At 41.4% G+C, this 12,034-nt stretch overlaps 1 protein-coding gene across 1 annotated transcript in view; it reads left to right on the forward strand.

The window, feature by feature from the left end:
- Positions 1–837: 837 nt before the first annotated feature.
- Positions 838–12,034, forward strand: part of EVL (Enah/Vasp-like) — a 127,472-nt gene continuing 116,275 nt past the window's right edge. The window contains exons 1-2 of the mRNA XM_062627975.1: positions 838–1,054; positions 4,825–4,935. Of these exons, the coding sequence (XP_062483959.1) occupies positions 1,032–1,054; positions 4,825–4,935 (134 nt within the window). The 5' untranslated portion in view covers positions 838–1,031. The remainder of the gene's footprint in view (positions 1,055–4,824; positions 4,936–12,034) is intronic.

Consider the following 12,034-nt stretch of genomic DNA (forward strand, 5'->3'; position numbering starts at 1 on the left):
CCAGGGTGCCTTGTTGCTTCCAATTCTCCTTGCTGTCACTGAAGCTGGTCCTGCTGGTGCAGGGTGCCTGGCACAGGGGTGGTGTGCCTGGCCTGGGGGAGATTGGCTCTGGTTTATCAGCCCTGGGTGTGTGTGCAGCAGTGATGCTCTGACCCCAGGGCTCACTGTGCTGTTGCCATGGAGATTGCGTGTGCTGTTGCTAGGCAGCTGAAGCATCTTCACTTGCACACTGCAATGCCACGAAATTCTCAACTTTCCTCATTGCTGTCTCCCTTCCTTGATTTCGCAGCTATGACTCCTTTGGCTCTTATCCCACTTCATTCAGTTGCACCGCTGCGATTTTGTGGTGTTAACCCTGTAAACCCTAAAAAGCCTGCATGGCACTGCAAGCAGGATTTATGGCAACGAGTTCAGGGCTGAAGGAGTTAAAGTGGTTGGGTATAGACTACAGAGGAAATGATTTCTAGCAGATAAACTACTTAAAATGTTCTGGCATTCATGGAAGGGGAGGTTTGTGGCTGCAGTCTTTTGTTCCATCAGTGATGGTTCATATGAATAAAAACACAGACTAAAATATCACTGCAAGGTAAGAAAATCAGCTTGAATGGGCCTAATTAATCTCTTTGGTTACAATATATACTTAGTTTTTTAGCATCCTCTGCTTGCATTTACTGATTTTAATTTAGCATGTGAATGATAATTTGGCCGTGGGGCCTGTCATGAACAGTATTTGACTTATTTGGCTTGAATAATAAAGATATCAGCCTGTATTCTTGGAGTATACTGCATTAATCAGACTTGCAGGAATGATCACATGGTACTCTATCGCCTTTTCCTGTTAGCTGCTGCTTGTCAGCAGCTGGCTGAGCTGTAGGCTGCAGGCCAGTATCTGCATACCCTTTCTCTTCAGAATATTTCAAATATACTGTCTCGTCATTATGCATTTTGCTGCAGCTTGACAAACTAAATGGTCCTCCTGCACGTTAAGAAGATTATTTTTAATTTCAGAGCATTTGTGTAGTTACTAGGCCATGTATGCATTTGAAGAATTCAGGTAGGCTCTCTGTTTTATACATCAGTGTGCTTGGTTTTTGTTCTCACAAGGATTTTGCTGTGTAATGTCAGTCAGCTCTTCAGTTAGTCCTTCATGTGCAAATATTTCTTGTGTTTTAAAATCTCTACCCTATGCATGGGGAGAAGTGCTTGAGGGATAGGATGCAGGTAACGGTAGCTAACCGCATGATGAAGTGCAAAGCTGGGTAATTGATTATATCTTGCACAGATTTCATTGCTGTGCAGCCAGAAGCAGCGAGTACAGCCTAGTTATAAATATAAACCAGAAACTGTTCTGTTTAAAAGGGGTCTTTGCTATTTTTGGTTCTGGAGAATCTGGCAGATGCTCATTTGAGGTAGAATACTGATTGTGATTGAGAAGAGAAATTTGATGTTGGGATTGTATATAGGATTATCTTTTATGCTGCTGCAGAGTATACGTCTCTTTTTCATAATCTTGTAGCTGCAGAATTCTGTATGAGTTACATTTAAAATAACAATATGGTTAAGTTTGTTGGGGTTGGTTTGTTGTTTGCAAACATTTGAGCGACTGCGATTGTTAGGATATAAAATTAGCACCTTTTATTTGATATTGGTTCTGCTCAGTTTTGCCTCTGCCCCCTCTGCTCGTTCAGTCCCACCCTCACTATAACTCCATCCTTTTGCAAGTATTGAGGTTTCTTAAAACCATAACAGATTTTTTTAAGACATGAAACCGAATTTCTGCCCTCACTCTGAGGGGTGATTATTTTATCTGCAATAAAACATTACTGGACTTGAAAAAATTCTGGTCAGTAGTTATGGGGGGGGGGGGGGTGGGTTTCACTTCACTTTTTTATTTATTGTGTTTAGTATGTTCAGTTCTTGTAACTCATGTTATAAAATTGTCCAGGTAAAATGGTGACAAGGTTGTAACAGCATTAGTGATCACCTCATGATATGTTTGTCTATATATCATTATTATAATGTATCTTAAAAATACCTTTTCCTTTTTGATTCAGAAAAAGAGATTATTTGATCAAGTGTGTAACTAGAGGAGAGGATCTATCCTCTCTGTATATATAATGTATATACAATGAGCATTCTCTAGCAAATATTTTCAAATGAAACATTCTAACTTCAGATTAAATATTAACATTATTTCTACCTTTTGTTAAAGCATTTAATGCGTTGGCAATTTCCCTTATCTTGTGACTTGGTGATTGGTTCTATGTGGAATTAGGTGGTGTCAAAAGCAGTAAAAGCAGGTACAAGGCATCCCCCCACCCGCCCAGATGTCCTGATTCCAGCCTTAAGGGCTGAGGAGATACAGGCTGATCATGTCTACTTTTGTTGTGAAATGCAGTATGATGCTGTCTGAGGGAAAAGATTTTACTGGAAGACCAGATAATGCTGTGTAACTGCTGTTGTCATAGGGCTGTCAGGAGATGCTTGAAATCTTGACATAGCTGATTGTTGGCAGTAAATTAAGCTGCAAATGGGCCCCAAACTTACTGTGCCATTTACTATGCCCACAGAGCTATTTGTATTTCACCCAGTTGGTTGGGTCTTATTCTTAATAGCGTGAAACTCTCAATAAATCTACAAAGAAGAAAATAGGTATTTTAAAAATTTTGTTTTAAAAGCCTTAGCTGTCTTTCAGTGACTTTCCTAGGCATCTTGGGGCAGGAAGACACCTACTTTTATGGCAAGAATGGTCAAATGCTGATTACACACCCATTAGGCTTATTAAATTACTTGTCCTCCTCTCTTAGACTTGATTTGAAAATAGTATTAACATTTGATGTGCAGACTTGTAGACATTTTCTTTTAAATCTTAACTGGTAGGGCTGTGGTTTCTGTATAGCAGTGTTTGAATGGCATTTATTTTATTAGGCATTTCCATGGTGTTTTGTTAAGGTTGTATCTGCATATTGGTGCTTCTTTTATGGTATGATTATTCTCATGCCTGTGGCTACATTACATTTTGATGGGATCAAAACATAGCTTGCAAGATGAAGGAGAAAAAGGGTCTCTTAGAGCAGTGGGGTGTAAGTCTCAGTCTCACAGACTCCTGGAAGCAAAGTTGATGGAGCAGTAGATGGCACTCTTCTCTGGATTACTGGCCCCATGTCCTTAGTGGCCCCATGCTCTTTACAGGTGCCATTTTTCCATGTGCATAAAACATAAGCTTGCACTTCCCTCTCATTTTGACTTTGACGTGAAGCTGGTGCTCATGTGCATGCTGCAGAAGTGTGGCTGTTTCCATCTTCCAGTGCAGCTACAGGGCTTGAGTAGCCAAGTATCTTGAGAAGCAGTGATCCCACTGGTGCCTGCTCATGGAAACCCCTGCATGTCATTTTGGTATGTGCTGTCCTACATTTTCCTTTCTACCTTCACACTGGGCCTTAAAGAAGCACAGGACTGCCCGTACGGATGGTGGGGGCTGTGGCACCCCGGCCCAGTGCCAGGGGGTGTCACCACAGCCTGGCTGCCTGAGTTCCCCATTGGTTTCAGTTTGATATGGCTTTCTTCACTTCCCTGGTGAAACAGTGCTGGGGTATTTTTGTGAAGTGTTAAGCAGTTGCTGGATCTCCCTGCAGGAGTGTCTCACTTAAGGGCTATTAAGTGACCTTGGTGTGCTGTTTGTGAAACACTGATTTGTAAAGCCCTTTGGGATGAAATACTAGTCCTGCACTTACTGGCTGGATGAACAGAGACTTAACCCTCAGAAAAAACAGTGGATAAATCCATCAAATAATCTCATACTTCCTTGTATCAGCCAAGCTTGGTTTATCTTCCTCTTGAGAAGAGCCTAATATCTCCTGAAAAAACTTCAATTGCTTTTAAAGTGAGGGTTAAAGGAGTTAAGGCCCTTCTGAATTTATATAGGCTCCTGGTTTCTATGTGATACCAGTTGGGTTCATTTTCTTACTAATTTCCTGTTCCATCTTCATAAAACCCCAAAGCTCATGTACATTTTGTTTATAATTGGAGGTAAGATTGCTCATCAGCCACACTTTCATGAGCCCCTGCTGACCACTCTGTTGTCAGATGACTTTGCACATGAAGCAAAACAGGATGGTTGTACAGTTGGCCACAAGCAGTACCCCTCATTTGGTATCTTCAGATTTAGCTCTCTAGCAGCAGAACACAAATGCATTTTCTTTTGTTGCCATGCTTTTATCTTTCTGGGATATTACTTGGTATTCTTCGCAGTGAGCTAGTGTCTGTCTATTTCTGCTACACCGCCCACCATAGCATCGCAGTATTTTTAACCGCATCTTCTATTCCCCCGTCCACTGAGCAAAACTGAGAATGCTACAGGAAGGAAAATGAGTCTCTCAAAGTAAGCTGGCTATGAGCAGTGGAAAAGGAACCTGCTGGTGAATAGAAAGCAAAGTTCAAAATGAACAGTGGTACATGTGGCACCTCTCATCTGCTGGTCCCCAAAGCAGTAGTCAGGTGGTACCTCCTGGGAGTAGGTGATCCCCTGTGTCTTTGAGCAAATGCAGGCATTGAGTTTACCTTAACTATAAACATTTCATGATAGAGTTTATCTGCAGAACTGGTTCAGCACCTAGGAATTTTGGTGCCTTCTATATACTTTCAAGCTGGACCACCTTGTCTAGACTGTGCTTTTGCCAAGACGGGTTGAAGGATCCAGGCAGATGATCCTTGAGGTCCCTTCCAACCTGATTCAGTTCTGCGATTCTTTGAAAAACTGAATACCCCAAATTAGTGAAGAATTCTGGGTTTAATGAGATCCTGCAAATTGAATCCTTGGGGCAGGTGCCCATCGGATGTGTGCTCTGACTTTAGCTGCAGCATTCACAGCATCACAGCCGAGAGTTCAGCTACCTCCTGGGTAGGTGGCACATTTATTGAAGAACAGTATAAAGGGTGAGCATGATAATTTTGTGAAGGTGGACATGATATTAAAACATAAATGCAGGTGTCTTTTCCTTCTCTCTCCCCCAAAGAAATAGCAAGATGATTTAAGGAACAAAAGGCTGGTGCTGCAGACAGGACTGTCTCCTGCTGAAAATTCCTAAGAAGGGGGCCTTTTAAATAAACTGATTTTAAGAAGTGCAACTTCTGCAGTCTAAATAGACAAGCAGCTTTAGGAAGCTGTAGGAGAAGCACTTGAAGGGATTTAGTTGTGTCATGAATTGCTCTTTAAAAACAGCATGAAAAGATTGCAGTTCTTTTCTACAAGAAATATGATCATATTGATGAGCAGGAAGCATCAGGAAAGTTGCCAAAGGAGTATTCTGGTTGCTACAAGAGAGCAGTTTTTGTGGAGAGGGGTAATGGGGTTGCAGCGTTACAGATAAGTGGAACAAATTGTTGTTCCAAGTCGGTGATTTTGACCTCCCAGGTTAGATGGAGCAGCTAGTGAAAAACACACCAAATGGTGCACTTAGTCTTTTCTGACAAGAGAGAAAAAGAATTGGAGTGTAACTGTTGTCAAAAGGTGCTAACACAGAAAGGAGAAAACAAGTTTAAAATGGAGAAAACCCAAGGGTGGTATTTTGGCAAACCAAAATCAGTATCTCAGCCTCTTATAACCTGCATTGCTGAACTCACCAATTGCGTTGTCATGTTTAAACTATCCTTCAGGTGCTTAATAAATAGCCAGAAATGTGTGAACAAAAGCTTAAAGTGGCCAGTCCATCTTCAGTAGACAAATGGTGCTCCAGGCCTGCCTAGTCTCTGCTTGCTCAGTGCTTCCTTTTTGGTTTTCCTCCACCAGGGAACCAGCTGGCTATGTGCCTCTCATTTGTCCATAGGTGGATACAGGCAAATTGATACAAAACTTGATAAAAATACATTGCTAAGACAGAAGCTTTTGGTTGCACACAGGAATTGGCAAGTCTCATTGTTCACATTGCAAATGTGAACATTCCATACGATGCATCTTATCAGAGAAAATGCATGTGCCCAGAGGGGTGCAAGTTATGATTCCTGTATATCCATAAATACCCTTTGCATCATTCGTCTCTTAAGAGTTTTACCCTTTGGTTTGTGACCAAGAAGCTAAATGCTGTGTGTTTTTCCTGACACAAACTTGCACTAAATTAAAAAAGGAGGAAAAGGATCTAGTTTTGCATTTTCCTTTTGCTGAAGGTAGTTGTCTGAAATCTGCCCTTTGGTATTTAAAATTGATTTTAGAGCCTTTATTTTTGGACAGTTGTTATTTATCCACACAAAGCATACACCCTGAGGAAATGTGGCTTCCTTAAACAGCAGATTGAATCAAATATTTTTGCTGACATATTTTTCCCTGTGACAACTGACACTGCAGTTGCCACATATTTTAGTTGTTTAGCACAGAGACATTTGAAGAGAAGGAGGGAAATACTTCTAAGGGTGTAATGTGAGAATACCATTGCTGGGAATAAAGATAAGCACCTACTAGTCTCACAGTGGCTATGTTGTAATATTTCTGCTGAAGAGGAAGATAGAGACTCTTTGTTATTGATGGTGGAGTTAGGTTTGGACAGATTTTAAGGGGAGAATATTCTGATGCCTGGCAGTATAATCTTATCCCAGATACAAACATGAAAGGAGATTTATCCTGGGATATTCATTGGATTAGAGGAGCTCTGGTGTTTATGTTAGGAGGTAATTTCCAGTAACATTAAAATCAGTGTAAACTGTGGGGTGTGTATTTGGTGCCTGAAACATAGGGCTGTCTGTGGAATTATGAAGTGTTCCCGCCTTTTCCCTGATCCAACTGTACATCCTACAGAACAACAGCCTCACTGGTGTCAAAGGCTGTGTTTGGCTACCTGAGATCTACTGCAGGAGAATTGATTTGTGAAACCAAGAGATTTCCTCTCTGCTCCTTTGCCTTCTAGGCATGGTAACCTGTTTTTGCATTTTTCTGTTGTCTCTCTCATCTCTTATGCATGTTTATCCCCTCATCCCCTTTTTTTTAACAATCCTTGCAATAATACAAACACGAATTAGCTGCTGTTGTTTGATGAGGATCCACACCCACTTTTCAGAACCGGAGCTACTTATGAAAACACATGGAAATTGATGTCTTTAAAGTGAGTACACGAGTACAGATGGTTTCTTAAAAGAACAGAATTTATGATAATATTGAAGTCCACCTATGGGCATCCATTATAACAAGTTATTCTCAGTCCTGCCTGCCTCTTTTAAGCCTTAATGTAAAGTCTAAAAAGATTTGAAGGACTTAGCTGAACTTTCATGGAAAACGACTGCTGCCCACTGCTCCTTATTGCATTGCCAGCTTCTTAGGGTTGGATGCTTGATTTTGCTATTGTGGTGTCTTCCAGAGATGCTGATTATCTCTGTATCTTAACTTCAACTACATGATGTTATGGATGTCCTGCTTCCCTCTTGCCTTTTTTTGTGCAGCAAGTCCAAACAGGTCAGATTGTTGATCTTGCTGTTTCTGCTATTTGTAAGGTAGATACGGGATATGGGGGCTTCTTCCTATGATGCATTTTAGTCCTTAAAGGTCATCACTGCCTTTGAAGGGGAAAATTTATTTTCTACTTATTCTAGCATGAGTTGGGCTGGACTCATGACCCTCTTCTCCTGGGAATTTAGTTGATTCCTGCCAGAATCAGGAGTACAAAGCTGGATGGGGTGAGTCATGCCTCCGTCTTTTTACAAAGGAAGGAGGGTAGTACCTCACAACATCTGCTGCTAGGAGAAGCTGACAACACATAGCATGAGCTCAGACCCCATCCTCATAAGCTTTATGTTAATCAACTAAAGGTGGAGAAGATATGGTGCTTATGGGGAGACAAACACTGACACTAAAGGTGATGCTGTGTTATTAGAAGCACTTTTCATCTGAAGAAAGCAATGAGCCTTTTACTCTCCCATTGGGATTTTGTGTGAGAACAGGCAGAAAGCAGAAGTTGCTCCCTGCCATTCCTACACAAAGCTTCATAAAGGTTTGTTAAAACACACACAGGAGCCAATAGGACAGATGAAAAATCAAAGTTCAAAACAAATGTTGAAGTTTCTTCATATTGATGTGCTGCTGTGTTTGCTTATGAGATTACAAGGATTAAAATAAGTGTTTAGAGTTTCTTCTCTTTAAGGTAATATTTACAGTTGCAGATTACTAGTTGACCAGCGGCTGGAGAGCTTCTTCATGCCACCCAGGGGAATATGGGTTTAGTTTCATGCTTTGGACTGCATAGCACTGCTGGGTCTCTGTCCTTTAGAAATCATTGCTGCCTCCTGCTAGAGACTAATGTGGCTCAAGTAAGGATGTGAGAAGAAAAAATTGTCCATTGACTGTGTATTTGCTGTATTACCTTTCAAAACCAGTTAGAGAAAGCCAACACTTGGGTTTTTTACACTTGCAGCTAGTGTAGAGCAGGGGAAGGTGAGGAGAGTGAAAAGTCTGTGAAATAGTCTGTTTCTTTCTGTCTAGGTGCAATGTTAGCAAAGCTGAGTTCTGAAGAAGAAAGGATGAAACAAAAGTAGAGGAAAACTCCCAGCCAAAAGATGCATGTGGCAGATGGAGCTGATACTCTGAAGTGCCATGAAGTTTGGGGGGTAATGGTCCAGCAAAGAGGATTGCTACGCTGGGCTTGAGATTGAGGGCTCTGTTTCATAGATGTAGAGTTGAGGATTTGAGTCTGAAACTGAATGAGAATAAAGCTTTTCCAGCTCTTCTTTAATGAAATTACCCACTTTGATACTCTCCATTGTAGTACGATTGGAATGGATCAGATGCATGCTTTCCCTGTGTTGGTTCAGGATATGAAGGCTTAGAATCCTACTTTGCCAGATTCTGGATGACTTGGAATGAAAAACTGTTCTTAAAATCACACTGAGTTTGTTTTAAATCTGGATTCTCCACATCTTAGGCAAGTGTCTCATGTATTTCGCTACAGAGCATGAGGGATTGTGTTGTCTTTATGGAAACCAATGTATTTCCATGAAGCATGCTATTGAAGTGCTGTTGTAGTGGTCATGGTCAAATGATATAAATGAAGCAGTGTTGGAGGAGAGAGGGAATATCTCTTATTAAACCTACTTCTATAATTGGCAAAAAAAGGCAAGCTTATGATTATGCAAGCGCTTTGCAGATCTGAGATGGAAGCTTCAAACAAAGAAAAACATATCAAAGTCACCCAGAGAAAACTAATTCTCTGAAGTAAAACTTCAACTTCTCTTTTCATTAAAGTATCAATTATTAGCAATGGCGTAAAGCCTCAGACTGCTCTTCGTTTGTTTTTCAGTGCTAAACAATGTGGGAAATGTGATTCAAACTTGTCTGTGTGTGCTGCAGAATGGAGGGAGCAGCTACAGAACATTGTAGAAGCTGCTATTTTCTTACATCTGTGATTTTTCAGTGCATCCTGTTGCGGGAAAATAAGTCTAATAGATGAAGACTTCTTCCACAGGAACACGCTAAAACTGGCAAGCTGTAACATCTCCTGTGTGATTTCTACATCGTCAGTGAGACGTATTAGTAAATGTTTGATGGAGCAGTATAGGTAAGCAGTGGTGGTCAAAGCCTTTTCAGAAGCACATACAAGAGGGACAAAGTCAAGAAAAAAATCACTTGTAAGCCAGAAGGATGCTGTTAGAGCAAATGAAATGCATTTTGGTTGTGACCTTGTTACCAGAGAAAGAGGTTCTTGCCTAGAGCCTGTGCCTTAGGACACACACAGTTACAGTACTGTTTGCTCATAAATAAATGCATGTCCCAGTTAAGCCAGATAATTGCACCATCACTGTATGTCATTTGAAAATAGAGAACACAGCTCAAGCTTCATCATGCTTTAAAGTGAGTAAGGCAGCTGTTGAGTCAAATGTAGGTGTGCTGTGCAGTGCAACTGGACTCATCTCATTACAGTATTGGGACACTTCTGTTGCAAGAGAAACAGCAAATGATTTAGGAATCTGAAGTACTTAGAAATATAAAGGGTGAGCAAAAAATCCACCACCACCTTTGGAAAAGGATCACCTTCTGAGCTTGAGGATGACACTTCAAAGACTGTACTGGCTTGTTAGACAAGATATTTGGTGCTAATAATAGGTAACTCATTTATGGCAATTGTCCCCTATAGTAATTTTTAGCTACTCTATATAACTAATAGTATTTTCAAAATGCATTCAGAGAGCACAGGCTAATTAAACAAAGATAGGCATTTATGTAAACCATTTATAAAGTGCAGCTTAGAAAGGAGGAGAAAGAAAATGTCCTATTACAGAAGGTGAAAATGTACCCACAGGATGCAGCACATGTAGGTTACCTAGGTAATTTTACATGTAAAAGATGTCTGATTAGTTGTGGAAAATCCTGGCATTGCTGACAAAGGTGCAACAACATCTTAGTTTTGAAGATTACAGTAAAAGAAAATCAATTCTGAAATACAATGTGCTTTCCTAGCAGTGAGATTTAGGAGATCAAGAGGTTGCTTGGGGGGAGATGCAGTGCACTTGACATTGCCTCCACTCCCGCTGCAGTTGCACTCTTTTCTGGTAAAGTTCCCCTCTCCCCCAAAAAGGATCACATCTATGCCTGAGTGCGCAAGTGCTGGGTGTGGGTGTGAGCTCAGTCCCTGAAGCTTCCTGCCTCCCTTCTGAGCTCCGGCCACTCTTGTGTGACTGGGTCTACATCAGGGTAACCTCTGTTGCCAGCGGGCTGCCATTGTGCATGCAGGCAAGGGGAGAGCAAGGGGTCAAATAAAGACCAGTTTTCCTGTGGATGCGTGATTTGGCTTCTGAGGTCGGGAACGTTGTTTTGCTTTGCTTTATTTTTGGTTTGCTCTGTCTGCAGTATCTGAGTTCAGTCTGGTTGGCCAGGTGATGCTGAGGACAGCAGCCCCAGCTTGGAGGATCAGGCAGAGAGGCTGGGCAACTGCTTCCTTACTGCCATGCACAGGGTTTGCTGTGTTTGGGATTCTGCCAAGGTCAGAGAGCCTGCTATGATTTTAATTCTTGGGCTTTCCCCCTCCATCAGTTTCTCCAGTATGTGTTTGATCCAAGTACAGCACTCAGTTGGTCATCTGGCAAATTAAAGTTTCTGGTGCTTTCTCAGGCCTTCTGAGGTTTCTTTGTCTGCAAATTGAATGTATATAAGTTAAAACAACTAATCTAGGAAAGCAGTCAGGTCTTTAGTTATTTGACAGTAGTTTAAAAGGATGATACAGAGCCTTTTGGTAGGTACCATGAACAGAAACTTGAATTGTAAGAATGAATTTTGAGACATGCATCCTGTTTTATTCTTTACTGAGCCCATCTGGTAGAGGAGCTGTTGAGAAAATTCCATGCAATGGAAGCAAAACCCTGCCATTGTGTTGCTACAGTGGAAAAAATACACACCATACTGCAGCTTAGCATCTGTGGTTTAAAATGATGAGTAAAAAGCATATTTCCAGGGTTTTCTGTGTTGAGCAGATTAGTTAAACACGGATTCCTTCAGATGTCTCACTTAAGCCATGGAAGCATTAAGTAAAAAAGTCAGAAACTTAACTCAGACTGCTCACTGAAACCATTATTAAACTTTAAAGGAGGCAATGAAGCAAGGATTAGATGTAGCTGGGTGCAGAAAATAGCTGTGGAAACAGGTGTTGCTTGTCACTTTGAGTTTTACTTCGATGTTCATGCAAGCTGAGGCAAGCAGGGACAGAGCTGGTGGACAAGTGAGGAGGGGAAGGTGCACTGACCTGGCTGGAATCAGCCTCTCACACCAGTGCTTGCTGTAACCCCCAGAAATGTGTGTCACTGGAAGCCATTCATCCAGGAACATGGGCTGGAGGAGTCATCTGTTTTTCATAATCGGTGTTTAGTGTGCAGACTCATGTCTTCAGTCCAAAATCTCTGTAACTTCGAGGGGGGATCAAATCAAATAGTGATGGTTGAGCCAGAGAATTGAGGATTTGTCTCTAATGCTGAGATTTAGTGCAGATGCTACCAGAAATGGTACATGTGTGCCCACGGACACGGGGCACCGTGCTTCAGACTAAATGCACCACAGCAGGTACCTGCC

The sequence above is a fragment of the Pezoporus occidentalis genome, unplaced genomic scaffold, assembly GCF_034315485.1.
Source record: "Pezoporus occidentalis ecotype Australia unplaced genomic scaffold, CSIRO_AGI_Poc_V1 ctg31, whole genome shotgun sequence".
Classification (NCBI taxonomy): Eukaryota; Metazoa; Chordata; class Aves; order Psittaciformes; family Psittacidae; genus Pezoporus; species Pezoporus occidentalis.